This window comes from Saimiri boliviensis, chromosome 11 (genome assembly GCF_048565385.1).
Source record: "Saimiri boliviensis isolate mSaiBol1 chromosome 11, mSaiBol1.pri, whole genome shotgun sequence".
Lineage (NCBI taxonomy): Eukaryota > Metazoa > Chordata > Mammalia > Primates > Cebidae > Saimiri > Saimiri boliviensis.
In genome coordinates this window covers 118,848,869-118,864,591 of record NC_133459.1, presented here as the reverse complement: position 1 = coordinate 118,864,591, position 15,723 = coordinate 118,848,869, and the positions used below count along the sequence as shown (strand labels likewise).

The 15,723-nt window shown below is 39.5% G+C and overlaps 1 protein-coding gene across 3 annotated transcripts in view; it reads right to left on the bottom strand.

Moving 5' to 3' along the window:
• LOC141580350 (putative ATP-dependent DNA helicase HFM1) overlaps nucleotides 1-15,723 on the bottom strand; it is a 113,228-nt gene that overhangs the window by 27,083 nt on the left and 70,422 nt on the right. For all 3 annotated transcript variants that reach the window (XM_074381444.1, XM_074381445.1, XM_074381446.1), the window contains 2 exons: nucleotides 11,606-11,716; nucleotides 9,901-9,991 (listed from right to left, as the gene is read on the bottom strand). In XM_074381444.1, the coding sequence (XP_074237545.1) occupies nucleotides 9,901-9,991; nucleotides 11,606-11,716 (202 nt within the window). The remainder of the gene's footprint in view (nucleotides 1-9,900; nucleotides 9,992-11,605; nucleotides 11,717-15,723) is intronic.

Sequence of the window (15,723 nt, the reverse complement as noted above, 5' to 3'; positions counted from 1 at the left end):
CCCATAATTTATATATCCCAAATTAGGAAAAAAATACTATTTTTAAGGGACTATAGAAATAATTATTCAACAATTTTCTTTAAAATTGAGTCTTATGCTTAATTGTCCATTACATAGAGCCCTATACATCTTTCTGAAATTCTACTTGCTTAACTTTTAATCTCCTTTCTTTATTTTGGTCTCACTGTAGACAGACATCTCTAGTTATCTTCTTATATATAACTGTATACAAAAATGCACTACAAACCTTTTGTATTAACTCATTCACTAAAACACATTTATTATTCACTACCATATGCCAGATATTGTACTAGAAGCTGTTTATAAGGTGATAAATAAAACCTCAGGGGGTTACCATCAAGCAGACAATGAATACAAACAAATATAGATCCTGAAATTATAAAAAGAAAATGAACTGGGTAATATCGTAAGAAATAACAGTGTGGAGGCATATACCTATTTATAAAACATGATCATCAATGCACATCTCTGGTGAGGTAACCATTTAAGCTGATATCTGAAGGCTAAAATGTGACAGCCATGTAAGCAGCAATGAGCAATGTGGGTGGGGACAGGGAAGAATCACATATACTGATAGGATTGAATCATTTTGTCTCCAACTAATAAATATATACACATGGCAAGGAATTAAAATAGTAAAAAGTGTATAAAAGAAAAAGGACAGGCACAGTGGCTCACATCTGTAATACCAGCATTTTGGGAGGTTGAGATGGGAGGACAGCTTGAGTCCAGAAGTTTGAGACCAGCTTAGTCAACATAGCAAGACCCCCATCTCTAGAAAAAAATATGTATTTTTAAATTAGTGAGGCATAGTGGTATGTATGTACCTGTAGTCCCAGCTACTTGGGAGGCTGATGTGGAAGGATCTCTTGAGCCCACGTGGATGAGGCTGCAGTGAGCTATGATTATGCTCCTGTACCCTAGCTTAAATAAATAAAAAAGCAAATCTTTCCACCCCAAATCCTCAGGTCTCACAGGCCTTTTTCCCAGCAGCAACTTCTACACCAGGTTCTCAGTGGCTTCCTGTTAGAGTCCATTTTTAAACCCACACATCTTCTGCCAGTCACTTCTAAACTCTTCCAAAATTATTTGTTGTTTTTAAAGGTGTGGTGCACAAAATTGTTCGTGTCTTGTTATCTTCCTCCTTATGATTTATCAACTTTTTGCTTCTCTATAATTATAGCTTTGTCTCACTTTGATGCTTATATCCATTTATTCTACGTGACTCAGAGTTATAACCAACTAAATGAAGTGATAAAAATACATATTTTAAGCAAATATTTTTAAAAGCTATTCAATGATCTGAGAAATCCTAACATGGAACAAGGGGGAATGAGCTCCTGGTCACTGGAACTGTCTTGGTAGAGGCGGCATGATTCCTTGCTGGAGATGGTGAATGGTGATTCAAGGATCCAGTGAGTGGGAGACTAAACAGTACTTAAGCCCTGCTTAGCTCTGGAATTCTAAGAAAACTACAAGTCTATGATGCTGATGCTATGATCAGTAATGGCTAAATAATAGCAAAAATTCCATGGGATACCACAAATTCAGTAGTTTTTTAAAGCAGAGAAATAAATAATCCTTAAGTAGAAAATCAGGCCCTGAATAAAATGTTGTTAGTATTTCTTCAGTTTTGGAAATTTTGACTTTGGCCAAAATTTCTCTCCCAAGTCCAATATTTCCCAATGCATTTTGCATCTTTTGTAAAGATACTTCAAATTGAACATTTATAAAACTATGTTTTCCATTCGAAATCTCTTATGTTTCCTGTATCTGCAAATAACATCTACCTAGGTGCCATTTATTCTTCCCTCTTCCTCAACTGTCATATCCTACCAAATGCCACGTTGAATCTGCTGCATTTCTGCAATGTTTTTAAAATCCAGCCCTGGGCCAGGTGCGGTGGCTAATGTCTGTAATCCCAGCATTTTGGGAGGCTAAGGCAGGCAGATCACGAGGTCCGGAGTTCGAGAACAGCATGGCCCACATGGTGAAACTCCGTCTCTACTACAAATACAAAATTAGCCCACTGTGGTGGTGAATGCTTGTAATCCGAGCTACCTGGGAGGCTGAGGCAGGAGAATTGCTTGAAACTGTTAGGCGGAGGATGTAGTGAGCCAAAATCAGCCACTGCACTACAGCCTGAGTAGCAAGAGCAAAACTCTGTCTCAAAAAAAAAAAAAAAAAAAAAAAAATCAAATCCTACCTCTCTGTTCCCATCATCTCTGCCCTAGCTTAGGCCTTATTATAGTCTGTCCTTCACTGGTCACCATGCCTCTGGCAGTGTCCCACTCCCTACGATTCACTCTGCAAACTACTGCTAACATGATTTTTTAAATCAAATTGTTTTTCCTGTGCTTCAATATTTTGAATACCTCCTCACTGCCTACAATACAAGTAAAAACTATAGGGCCCTAGGATGCATCTGGCCTACAGATATTATTATTGCTATTTGGAGGGGAGTGCTGTAGAGTATATCACATTTTTTTTAATTAGATGTCAAAATATATTTATTTATTTATTTATTTAATTTTATTGCATTTTAGGTTGGGGGTACATGTGAAGAACATGCAACACTGCTGCATAGGTACACATGTGACAGTGTGATTTGCTGCCTTCCTCCTCATCACCTATATCTGGCATTTTTCCCCATGCTAACTCTCCCCAACTCCCAACCTCCCATTTTCCCTCCCGTTTCCCCCCAACAGACCCCAGTGTGTAGTGCTCCCCTCCCTGTGTCCATGTGTTCTCATTGTTTAACATCCGCCTATGAGTGAGAACATGCGGTGTTTGATTTTCTGCTCTTGTGTCAGTTTGCTGAGAATGATGGTTTCCAGGTTCATCCATGTCCCTACAAAGGACGTGAACTCATCGTTTTTGATGGCTGCGTAATATTCCATGGTGTATATGTGCCACATTTTCCCTGTCCAGTCTATCATCGATGGGCATTTGGGTTGGTTCCAGGTCTTTGCTATTGTAAACTGTGCTGCAGTGAACATTCGTGTGCACGTGTCCTTGTAGTAGAATGATTTATAATCCTTTAGATGTATACCCAGTAATGGGATTGCTGGGTCAAATGGGATTTCTATTTCTAGGTCCTTGAGGAATCGCCACACTGTCTTCCCCAATGGTTGAACTAATTTACACTCCCACCAACAGTGTAAAAGTGTTCCTATTTCTGCACATCCTCTCCAGCATCTGTTGCCTCCAGATTTTTTAATGATCGCCATCCTAACTGGCATGAGATGGTATCTCAATGTAGTTTTGATTTGCATTTCTCTAATGACCAGTGATGATGAGCATTTTTTCATATGTTTGTTGGCTTCATGTATGTCTTCTTTTGTAAAGTGTCTGTTCATATCCTTTGCCCACTTTTGAATGAGCTTGTTTTTTTCTTGTAAATCTGTTTTATCTCTTTGTAAATTCTGGATATCAGCCCTTTGTCAGATGGGTAAACTGCAAAAAAATTTTCCCATTCTGTTGGCTGCGGTTTCACTCTAATGACTGTTTCTTTTGCCATGGAAAAGCTGTGGAGTTTGATTAGGTCCCATTTGTCTATTTTGGCTTTTGTTGCCAATGCTTTTGGTGTTTTGGTCATGAAGTCCTTGCCTACGCCTATGTCCTGAATCGTTTTGCCTAGATTTTCTTCTAGGGTTTTTATGGTGTTAGGTCTTATGTTTAAGTCTTTAATCCACCTGGAGTTAATTTTAGTGTAAGGTGTCAAGAAGGGATCCAGTTTCTGCTTTCCGCACATGGCTAGCCAGTTTTCCCAACATCGTTTATTAAACGGAATCCTTTCCCCATTGCTTGTTTTTGTCAGGTTTGTCAAAGATCGGATGGTTGTAGATCTGTTGTGTTGCCTCCGAGACCTCTGTTCTGTTCCATTGGTCTATATCTCTGTTTTGGTAACAGTACCATGCTGTTTTGGTTACTGTATCCTTGTAGTATAGTTTGAAGTCCGGTAGTGTGATGCCTCCCACTTTGTTCTTTTTGCTTAGAATTGACTTGGCTACGCGGGCTCTCTTTTGGTTCCATATGAAGTTTAAGGTGTTTTTTTCCAGTTCTGTGAAGAAGGTCCTCGGTAGCTTGATGGGGATAGCGTTGAATCTGTAAATTACTTTGGGCAGTATGGCCATTTTCACGATATTGGTTCTTCCTAACCGTGAACATGGAATGTTTCTCCATCTGTTTGTGTCCTCTCTCTTATTTCCTTGAGCAGTGGTTTGTAGTTCTCCTTGAAGAGGTCCTTTACCTTCCTTGTTAGTTGTATTCCTAGGTATTTTATTCTCTTTGTGGCAATTGTGAATGGCAGTTCGTTCTTGATTTGGCTCTCTTTAAGTCTGTTATTGGTGTATAGGAATGCTTGTGATTTTTGCACATTGATTTTGTATCCTGAGACTGCAGAAGTTGCTTATCAGTTTCAGGAGATTCTGGGCTGAGACGATGGGGTCTTCTAGATATACAATCATGTCGTCTGCAAATATAGACAATTTGACTCCCTCCTTTCCTATTTGAATACCCTTTATTTCTTTTTCTTGCCTGATTGCTCGGCTAGAACTTCCAGTACTATATTGAATAGCTGTGGTGAGAGAGGGCATCCTTGTCTAGTGCCAGATTTCAAAGGGAATGCTTCCAGTTTTTGCCCGTTCAGTACGATATTGGCTGTTGGTTTGTCGTAAATAGCTTTTATTGTTTTGAGATACATTCCGTCAATATCTAGTTTATTGAGGGTTTTTAGCAGAAAGGGCTGTTGAATTTTGTCAAAGGCCTTCTCGGCATCAATTGAATAATCATGTGGTTTTTGTCTTTGGTTCTGTTTATGTGGTGAATTACGTTTATAGACTTACGTATGTTGAACCAGCCTTGCATCCCTGGGATGAAGCCTACTTGTTCATGGTGGATAAGCTTTTTGATGTGCTGTTGCAATCAGCTTGCCAGTATTTTATTGAAGATTTTTGCATCTATGTTCATCATGGCTATTGGCCTGAAGTTTTCTTTTCTTGTTGAGTCTCTGCCGGGTTTTGGTATCAGGATGATGTTGGTCTCATAAAATGATTTGGGAAGGATTCCCTCTTTTTGGATTATTTGTAATAGTTTCAGAAGGAATGGTACCAGCTCCTCTTTGTATGTCTGGTGGAATTCGGCTGTGAACCCGTCTGGACCTGGGCTTTTTTTGGGTGGTAGGTTCTTAATTGCTGCCTCAACTTCAGACCTTGTTATGGGTCTGTTCATGGTTTCGGCTCCTTCCTGGTTTAGGCTTGGGAGGAGGCGAGTGTCCAGGAATTTATCCATTTCTTCCAGGTTTACTAGTTCATGTGCATAGAGTTGTTTGTAATGATCTCTGATGATGGTTTGAATTTCTGTGGAATCTGTGGTGATAGCCCCTTTATCATTTTTTATAGCACCAATTTGGTTATTCTCTCTTTTCTTTTTTATTAATCTGGCTAGTGGTCTGTCTATTTTGTTGATCTTTTTGAAAAACCAGCTCCTGGATTTATTGATTTTTTGAAGGGTTTTTTTGTGTGTGTCTCTATCTCCTTCAGTTCTGCTCTGATCTTAGTTATTTCTTGTCTTCTGCTAGGTTTTGAGTTTTTTTTTATCTTGCTTCTCTAGCTCTTTCAATTTTGATGACAGGGTGTCAATTTTAGATCTCTCCTTGCTTCTCATGTGGGCACTTATTGGTATATATTTTCCTCTAGAGACTGCTTTAAATGTGTCCCAGAGATTCTGGTATGTTGTGTCTTCATTCTCGTTGGTTTTGAAGAACATCTTTATTTCTGCCTTCATTTCATTGTTTGTCCAGTCAACATTCAAGAGCATGTTGTTCAGTTTCCATGAAGCTGTGCGGTTCTGAGTTAGTTTTTGAATTCAGAGCTCTAACCTGATTTCACTGTGGTCTGAGAGACTGTTTGTTATGATTTCCGTTCTTTTGCATTTGCTGAGGAGTGATTTACTTCCAATTATGTGGTCAATTTTAGAGTAGGTGTGATGTGGTGCTGAGAAGAATGCATATTCTGTGGATTTGGGGTGCAGAGTTCTGTAAATGTCTATTAGGTTTGCTTGGTCCAGGTCTGAGTTCAAGTCCTGGATATCCTTGTTAATTTTCTTTCTGGTTGATCTGTCTAATATTGACAATATTAGACAGATATTGACAATACTGGGTGTTGGAAGTCTCCCAGTATTATTGTGTGGGAGTCTACGTCTCTTTGTAAGTCATTAAGAACTTGCCTTATGTATCTGGTTGCTCCTGTATTGGGTGCGTATATATTTAGGATCGTTAACTCTTCCTGTTGCATTGATCCTTTTACCATTATGTAATATCCTTGTCTCTTCTGATCTTTGTTGCTTTCAAGTCTGTTTTATCAGAGTCGAGCATTTCAACTCCTGCTTTTTTTTTTTTGCTCTCCATTTGCTTGGTAAATCTTCCTCCATCCCTTTATTTTGAGGCTTTGTGTGTCCTTGCATATGAGATGGATTTCTTGGATACAGCACACCAATGGGTTTTGGCTTTTTATCCAATCTGCCAGTCTGTGTCTTTTGGCTGGGGCATTTAGTCCATTTACATTTAGGGTAATACTGTTACGTGTGAATTTGATACTGCCATTTTGGTGCTAGCTGGCTGTTTTGCCCATTAGTTGATGCAGATTCTTCATTGTGTTGACGCTCTTTACTATTTGGCATGTTTTTGGAGTGGCCGGTACTGGTTGTTCCTTTCTATGTGTAGAGCCTCTTTCAGGAGCTCTTGTAAAGCAGGCCTGGTGGTGATGAAATCTCTGAGTGCTTGCTTGTTCGCAAAGGATTTTATTTTTCCTTCTCTTAGGAAGCTTAGTTTGGCTGGATATGAAATTCTGGGTTGAAAGTTCTTTTCTCTAAGGATGTTGAATATTGGCCCCCACTCTCTTCTGGTTTGTAGGGTTTCTGCTGAGAGATCTGCTGTGAGTCTGATGGGCTTCCCTTTGTGGGTAACCCGACCTTTCTCTCTGGCTGCCCTTAGCATTTTCTCCTTTATTTCAACCCTGGTGAATCTGATAATTATGTGCCTTGGGGTTGCTCTTCTTGAGGAGTATCTGTGTGGTGTTCTCCATATTTCCTGGACTTGAATATTTGCCTGCCTTGCTAGGTTGGGGAAGTTTTCCTGGATGATTTCCTGAAGAGTATTTTCCAGCTTGGCTTCATTCTCTTAGTCACATTCAGGTCCACCTATCAAGCGTAGATTAGTTCTTTTCACATAGTCCCGCATTTCTTGGAGACTTTGTTCATTCCTTTTTACCCTTTTTTCTCTAATCTTGCCTTCTCGTTTTATTTCATTGAGTTGATCTTCAACCTCTGATATCCTTTCTTCTGCTTGGTCAATTCAGCTGTTGAAACTTGTGCATGCTTTGCAAAGTTCTCGTGTTGTGTTTTTCAGCTCTATCAATTCTCTTATATTCCTTTCTAAGTTGCCCATTCTCATTAGCATTTCATCAAATCTTTTTTCAACGTTCTTAGTTTCTTTGCATTGGTTTAGAACATGTTCTTTTAGCTCACAGAAGTTTCTTATTACCCACCTTCTGAAGTCTGATTCTGTCATTTCATCACACTCATTCTCCATCTAACCTTGTTCCCTTGCTGGTGCGGAGTTGTGATCCCTTGTAGAAGGAGAGATGTTCTGGTTTCGGGTGTTTTCATCCTTTTTGCGCTGGTTTCTTCCCATCTTTATTGATTTATCTACCTGTTGTCTTTGTAGTTGCTGACTTTCAGATTGGGTCTCTGAGTGGACGTTCTGTTTGTTGATGATGAAGTTATTTTTGTTCCTTAGTTTTCCTTCTAACAGTCTGGCCCCTCTGCTGTAGGACTGCTGAGGTCCACTCCAGGCCCTGCTTGCCTGGGGATCGCCTGCAGCAGCTGCAGAACAGTAAGGGTTGCTACCAGTTTCTTCTTCTTCTGCTTTGTCCCATAAGGATAGCCACCAAATGGCAGTCTGAGCTCTCCTTTATGAGGTGACTCTTTGGATATACGGAGGTCAGGAGCTGCTTGAGGAGACAGTCTGTCCTTTACAGGAGCTCAAGTGCTGAGCTGTGAGCTCCATTGTTCATTCAGAGCTGCTGGGCAGGTACGTTTAGCTCTGCTGCAGCAGAACTCAAACCGCTTTTTGTTCCCAGGTGCTCTGTCCCAGGGAGTTAGGGCTTTCTTTATGAGTTTCTGTTGTGCTTCTGCCTTTTTTCTTTTTTTTCAGGGCTGCCTTGCCCAGCAAGGAGGCAGCCTAGTCACTGTCTGCCTGCAGAGGCTTTGCTGAGCTACTGTCGGCTCCGCCCAGCTGCTGTGTGAACTTCCCTGGAGTCCTGTTTATATGGGTGTAGTTAGAACTGCCTCGGCAATGGTGGCCCACCTCTGTATTGGTGGACTCCCTCTGCAATGGCAGGTTGCCTTGGCAGCGGCAGGTTGCCTTGGCAACAGCAGGCAGCCTCAGCAATTGCGTGTTGCCTTGGCTATGGCAGGCTGCCTCAGCAATGGCGGACTACCTCTGTAGTGGTGGAGTTCCTCCCCCACAGAGCTGGACTGTCCTGGGTTCAGCTATGCTTGCTGTGAAACTCTCAGTCCAGAGAGTTTCTGATTGCTGTTCTTTCGTGGGAGTGGGACCCTCCGAGCCTGATCACTTGGCTCCCTGCCTCAGAGCCTTTGATGTCTTTTTTAGTTGAACAGGCGACTCTCTCACAGGTGTTCCAGTCGCCTGTTGAAAAGGCACCGGGATCTGTGTGATTTCCCCTGTGGCGACTCACTGCGCTAGGTTAAAAAGCAGTGCTGAGATTCCTGGTGCTTTTTTTTGTTCAAGAATCTCCTGGCCTGGCTCGCTGTTCAGTCCCCTCTTTAATCAGATGAATGGGCGACTTCCCAGGGCTCCAATTGCCAGCCAAAAGGGCACCCAAACCAGTGTATTTTGCATGGAGAACCACCAGCCAGGGCGCCGACAAAGAAGCCGTGCAGGGCAATGCAGCCATGCCAACCAAGAGAACTGCGCCAGCCAAAACAGCCACGCTGGAGACCCATGGGTCTCTTCTGCCTGGGTATCTCCTGGTCCGTGGGCAATAAATATGCGGCATCCACTCACCCTCTGTGCTTTCACTGGGAACTGCAACTCTGAGCTGTTCCTAAACAGCCATGTTCCTCTCTCCTCTATCATCATTACTTTCCAGTTGTCAAAATTTAAAAATGTAAGATACCACATAAAATTTCAGATTCCTATCTTTTCTTGAAAAATCAGAACATTTTATAACACAACTCATATTGCCTGCAGAGCAACAACTATTTGGAGCTGAGCAGTGGCTGCTCCCTTTGGATGAGACACTCCACAGTTGGCCTTAGCCCACCAAATCTTGAAGGCATTTGGGTTTGTGACCCCTGACTGTTTGAGGACAGGGCAGGTGTCAAAGCACAGCACTCAAAGCCCTTACAATAAGACCTCAGCAATCTCAGTCTTTATCCTGTGGCCACATGTACCCACTTTACTGATCTTTGAGTACAGGATGCCTTTTCAAGCCTTATCCCTTTACAGATGCTTCCTTATATCTGGAATGCCTATCTACCTCTGTTCTAGTTGTAAAGCTCCTATTCAGTTTTCAAGTCTCATTAAAAATGAAGGTTCCTGGGCTCTAATCCCAGAGACAAAAATTCAGTAGGTCTAATGTGGGGCTCAAGAATGTGCATTTTTAATATGCACCCCAAAGTGATTTTGATGCAGGTGGTTTGATAACAGCACTTCGAGAAACACACCTCTAAGATTAAGAGTGTTTAGGTTGGCTAATAACCTTTTAGCATCTCTAATAACTTGATACCATCTCTAATTATGTGTCAAGAGGATATAAAGTTGTAAGTATTACAAACCAAAGTTCTAAAACTTGCCTGTTTGACATTTCTCTTTGGAATTTGTCCTTTGACTCTTGAAGGGGTAGCTTACTTCCCCTGGTACTTGAACTCAAAGTGTTTCCAAATCCTATGTGAAGAGATAATATTTTGAAACAAAATGCCAAATAACAGCTGAATGAAACTTTTCACAAGTTCTACAAGGGCTCTCCCCAACAGATATGATCTGGTTAAGGAAGGAATGAATAATTCTCAACAACAAAATTTAATTTGCATAGAAAATTAGGGCCAGAAAGCTAAGCGAGTAAAGCTATAAAACACACAGTTTAGCTTATTATTAACTATATTAAAAGGTCCTCAAGCCACCTGTGTTGTTGCAAAATACATATTTGGTCTTTGACTCCTGTTTCTAACTCCACTGGCTTGGAGGACACCCAGCTGGTATTCACTGCAGAACTGACTGCTTGCTTGGTGTGTGGGAAAAAACCCATAAACCTTTGGTCACAGATGTCTTCTGGGGTGATCATGGTGTGAGAGCGAGGAAAAGTTGTTTTTCCACTCATCCTTATTTATATTCTTACATTTCAGTTCACATAAATGATGAAGTTAAAGTTCACTCAGTATTTTCAATGGCCTGCTCATAATCATTTAAAGTGCTCTATACATGGGGGAAAATGGTGTTTATTGAAACTGATTGTCCCAGTGACAAAGCTATGCCCTCATAGTACTAGACTACCTCAAAGGATCAGTACACATTACCTATTAACTTGCAGTATCCAGTGACATTTAAGCTTGAGGTAGGGAACAGTAGTTTGTCCACTGATACACAAAACTGTGCCTAATGACTCCATATCTTGGGAGATTGTCCTGGCCTATTCTGTGAAGGTGGTCGAATCTTGTTCTTTTCGGAAGCAGTATTAGTTCTCTAGGTAATTGTACGGGCCCAAACACGGTAACATTTCAACTTCTAACTGCTCCCCTTTGAAATACTCTTTTAAAAACATGAGGTGGGGTATAGTAAGAGGTATCTATAATTGTGGGAATACCAGTCTGCAGTAAGAAGGCTGAGGGACTGATTTCTTTCTGTCAGCCCTAATGGGAAACAGTATCTCCACTGCTGTCTTGTCATATACTTGCCAAATTTTCAATTTTCCGTTTTGTAAAATAGAGTAAATTTGCCTTCCACTCAAAGAGCTAATACGTCTCATTATTTTGGCATTGTATATGATTTAAATAGAATTTCTAATACAGGAGAAACTAAGCCTTTCTCTCTTATTTACTTATTTATTTAGGTATAGCTGGAAAGTCCATATTTTAACTAGAAATGAAAGTTATTTTATTTTCTTTGCAAGCAGATGAATAGTTTTAAAAATGAATTTTTTGTCCTTCACAAATACTAGCAGACCATTTGTGATCTTACAATGGAGAATAAAATAGTCTGTTTCATGAGAGAAAATTGAATAAACAATTGAATTTGAATTTTACAAGATAGGAGCAACAGAATAGAAAATACTCATTGCTACATTATCATCATGAATAACCTTGATTTTTGTCCTTAGGAGGGGCAAATGCTCTTTGTAAAAGGGTCACATTTTCAGTTTTGCTAAAAATTACAGTCTCAACAAACCAAATTTAACTAAACAAGCACACACAAAAAAGGCAAAGAAACTTCATTCCAGGAGCTGAAATGAAAAATACTCCAAGAATTTCTAATGAAATGATTCCATGCTAAGTACAATTTTACCTGATATTTTTGTCTTCTCAGTATCAGTTGAAAAGCTAGTCGCTTCTAAGTTTTCATCATCAAAATCATCCCAAACTTCATTTCCCAATTCAAAGTTCACATTCAAAACTTCTGAAAATGGAAAATTGCTTTTATCTGCATCTGTCAAATTTTGGTTTCCAGAGATAATAAGATTTCTGTTGAAGAACACTGTTTAAGGGACTTTCTCATTTGAAGTGGTAGAATAGTTTTATCTGGAAAAATCTGTTATGTGTATGTATAAAAGACTATAGGTGCTTTTTAAACCACAAGCATCATAGTCTATTGATATATCGAACACATTTTTCAACTACTAAACAGAGTTCTTGAGTAGTAGTTTTCAAAAGCATTGTGTCAAGCATTGTTGAATACGGTATTCAGCCAATTCTGTTAACTGTATTACATGTGTTGACAGTTGCACTAAACTTAAATTTCAAAAAAAATTTTAGGCAATTGATTTTTCCTCTTAATTCTGATATTAGAATAACTCTACTTCAAGATTGGATTATAATAGTTTCCAAAATGGTCTTCCTCCTCCAGATCTTCTCCCTAAAGTTAATTTTCAGTATTGCTATAAATGTATTTGTCCAAAATAAAGAATATTAATTTTTCTCCTGCTAAAAAATTCTCAGTGTTATTGACTGTTTACAGCCTGGATTTAGAGCCAAACTACCTAAGCGAAAATTCCACCTCTCTCATTTATTGGTTGCATGGTCATAGACAAGTAATTCAAACTTCCTGATTCTGCAAAAGAAGACAACAACAGTATCTACCTCAAAAGATTGTTAAGGGGAGCTAAATGCCTTTGGTTGTACAATTTTACATAGTATTGTGTTAATAAATGTTAAATAACTACCTCTACAAAAAGCGTATGCATATTAATATGTTTATTATAAACTTTACTGATGCAAAGGCTATACAGCACATAATTTACAAATAACAGTAACATATATGGTATGCTTAAATGTAAATTCCACATATCTAATTGAGTCTCACTGAATATTTTCATTAAGTTTTGCCACTTTTCTATCTGTTGTCAACCTGTAGTTGCAAGTGACAAATGTAGCTGTCATGTGAATGTCAACATTTTTGTTGACTCTAGCAAGTAAGATGAAAGCATTAATAAAACAACAAAGACATCTGTTGGGGTTTTACTCATTCACCATTGACTTGAGTAACTTCTTTCCTGAATTAGATAGTAATTTTCAAATACTAGAAGAACATTCTCTCAAATTTTTTTTTTTTTGGATGGAGTTTTGCTCTTGTTACCCAGGCTGGAGTGCAATGGCGCGATCTCGGCTCACCGCAACCTCCACCTCCTGGGTTCAGGCAATTCTCCTACCTCAGCCTCCTGAGTAGCTGGGATTACAGGCACACGCCACCATGCCCAGCTAATTTTTAGTATTTTTAGTAGAGACGGGGTTTCACCATGTTGACCAGGATGGTCTCGATCTCTTGACCTCATGATCCACCCGCCTCGGCCTCCCAAAGTGCTGGGATTACAGGCTTGAGCCACCGCGCCCGGCCTATTCTCTCAATTTTTTGTGTTATTCACAATGTAATGGCTATAGTAACAACACACAGTTGTTTAATCTACACTATTAAAATTTTATCTATCACTTTCTCAGGTTTAAAAATAAGCAAAATAATAAATCAAACCCAGATTTGAAGTGTTTGCTGATTCCTATGGTATAAATGTTCCCACCATAACTGATTTCAAGCTATTAATGTGACATAATCGATTAAGAAGTTGGGAAAAATGCACGATAGCACCCTATTACACATACAGATAAATAACATTAAGAACATAGACAACAGTAAAATGAAGTAGAACAAGTAGGAAGTGATGAGTTTTGAGTATTTTTGTCTTTGTTTATTTTTGAAACAGAGTCTCACTCTGTTGCCCAGGCTAGAGTGCAGTGCCGCAATCTTGGCTGCCTGCAACCTCCATTTCCTGGGTTCAAGCAATTCTCCTGTCTCAGCCTCCTGAATAGCTGGAATTACAGGCATGTACCACCACACCCGGCTAATTTTTTCGTATTTTTAGTAGAGACGAGGTTTCACCATGTTGGTCAGGCTGGTCTCAAACTCCTGACCTCATGATCCGCCTGCCTCAGCCTCCTAAAGTGCTGGGATTACAGGGCATGCCTGGCCTTTGCCTTTGTTTTTAACATAATTTAATTCAGTTTATGTAATTAAATTTTTAATAATGGCTGAAAGATTCTTGAAAATTTAATAATCATCTCTCATAAGTCAGTACAAACTTGCTCCAACATATCACTGAGTTTCCTCTAATTTAAATATTTTTTTTTCTTTATTTTTTTTGAGACGGAGTTTCGCTCTTGTTACCCAGGCTGGAGTGCAATGGTGCGATCTCGGCTCACCGCAACCTCCGCCTCCTGGGTTCAGGCAATTCTCCTGCCTCAGCCTCCTGAGTAGCTGTGATTATAGGCATGCACCACCATGCCCAGCTAAATTTTTGTATTTTTAGTAGAGACGGGGTTTCACCATGTTGACCAGGTTGGTCTCGATCTCTCGACCTTGTGATCCACCCGCCTCGGCCTCCCAAAGTATTGGGATTACAGGCTTGAGCCACCGCGCCCGGCTAATTTAAATATTCTTTATCCATTTATTCACCTACTCAAACCCTTCTTTATTCTTCAACTGTACCTATAACTATAGTTCACATTATTCTACTTTTATATGTTAAAACGCACACACTGAGACACGCAATGTATATATGTCTAAAAATGGAAGTAGATACAGAATGCAGTGGGAATGCAGAGGAAGAAGGATCTAAACATGCAATGGAAGTGAGACGTATTTTTCTAAGGTGATACCACATGACAGACAGACTCCTAGGGTGATAACATATGAAGGAAGAGTAGTCAGAATTTCAGCTTGACAGAGCTGCGGTTGAGAGGCAGGGCAAGAGGAAAAGCAACCTATTCCATGAAAGGAGACCACCATGTAAAAAGACACACCACTATGAGAGGAAAGAGAATTTTGGGGGAACTGTAAGTTTTCAGGATTTCTGGAGCACAAAGTAGGAGAAGGCAGGGTCCACTGTGTCTGCACAGGTAGTTAAGTGCTAGATAATGTTGAAGCTTATTTGCCATACTGAGGAGATTCTTTTGCTTGTTTGTTTCTTAAAGGCTAACTATTGAAGGATAACTATTGAAGGTGTTGCAGCAAAAGGTTTACACACCAGATTTGCCCATTAGATCACTTGGAATATTATGGATTGAAGGAAAATGAGACAAAAGCAGAGATAAAAGTAAGTTATTGCAGTGAATGAGAGACAATGAATGCTTAAGCTAGAGTATCAGCAGAAAGGATAGAGGAAATAACAAATATGAGAGATGTGCAGGAGGCAAAATAATTAAGATTTGGTTATTATTTACATGTGAGGTGAGCTATTTAGAAGGATGCTTTTTTTTTTTTTTTTACCTTTAGCAGCTTAACAAAGAAGAGTTCATTCACTGAGCTAAGGAAAAAAGAGAAGGTGTAGAGTGAGGTACAAGGAAGACAGAGTTTAGATGCTGACATGTGTGATATGTTAACTTTTAAGTGGATATGTCCAGGAAGTTGATTATATAGATGGATTTGGAGTTAGAAAGAAAGATCTACATGGGAGATACAGATTTAGTAATTATCAAGACATAGTGATTAAAGACATGGGCTTGGGTGATACTGTCTAGGAAAAGTTTTTGAAGCCAGAAGAAGAAAAAAGAATCATTTTGCAACATCAACAGGAAGAAAAGCCCATGCAGTCTAAGAAGTAACAGGAAACCAGTACAATGGTTTAATTGAAACCAAAGGAGAGATTTCCAAAAGAAAGGAAAGACCAATGTATTAAATACTACAGAGGTGAAAGAGAGTAACAGTTGAAAACAATTCACTGAATTCAGAACTTAGAAAGTCACTAAACGGCTTGAACAAAAGCAGTTTCAAAGGAATGATGTAGAGAAAACCCAAATTTTAATGAATAAAGAGTAACTAGGGTTTAATGAAGTGAGCATACTGAGTGTCAATTGCTCTTTTTTTAAAAAAAATTTTACTTTCAGTTCTGAGGTACACGTGCAGATCTTGCAGGATTG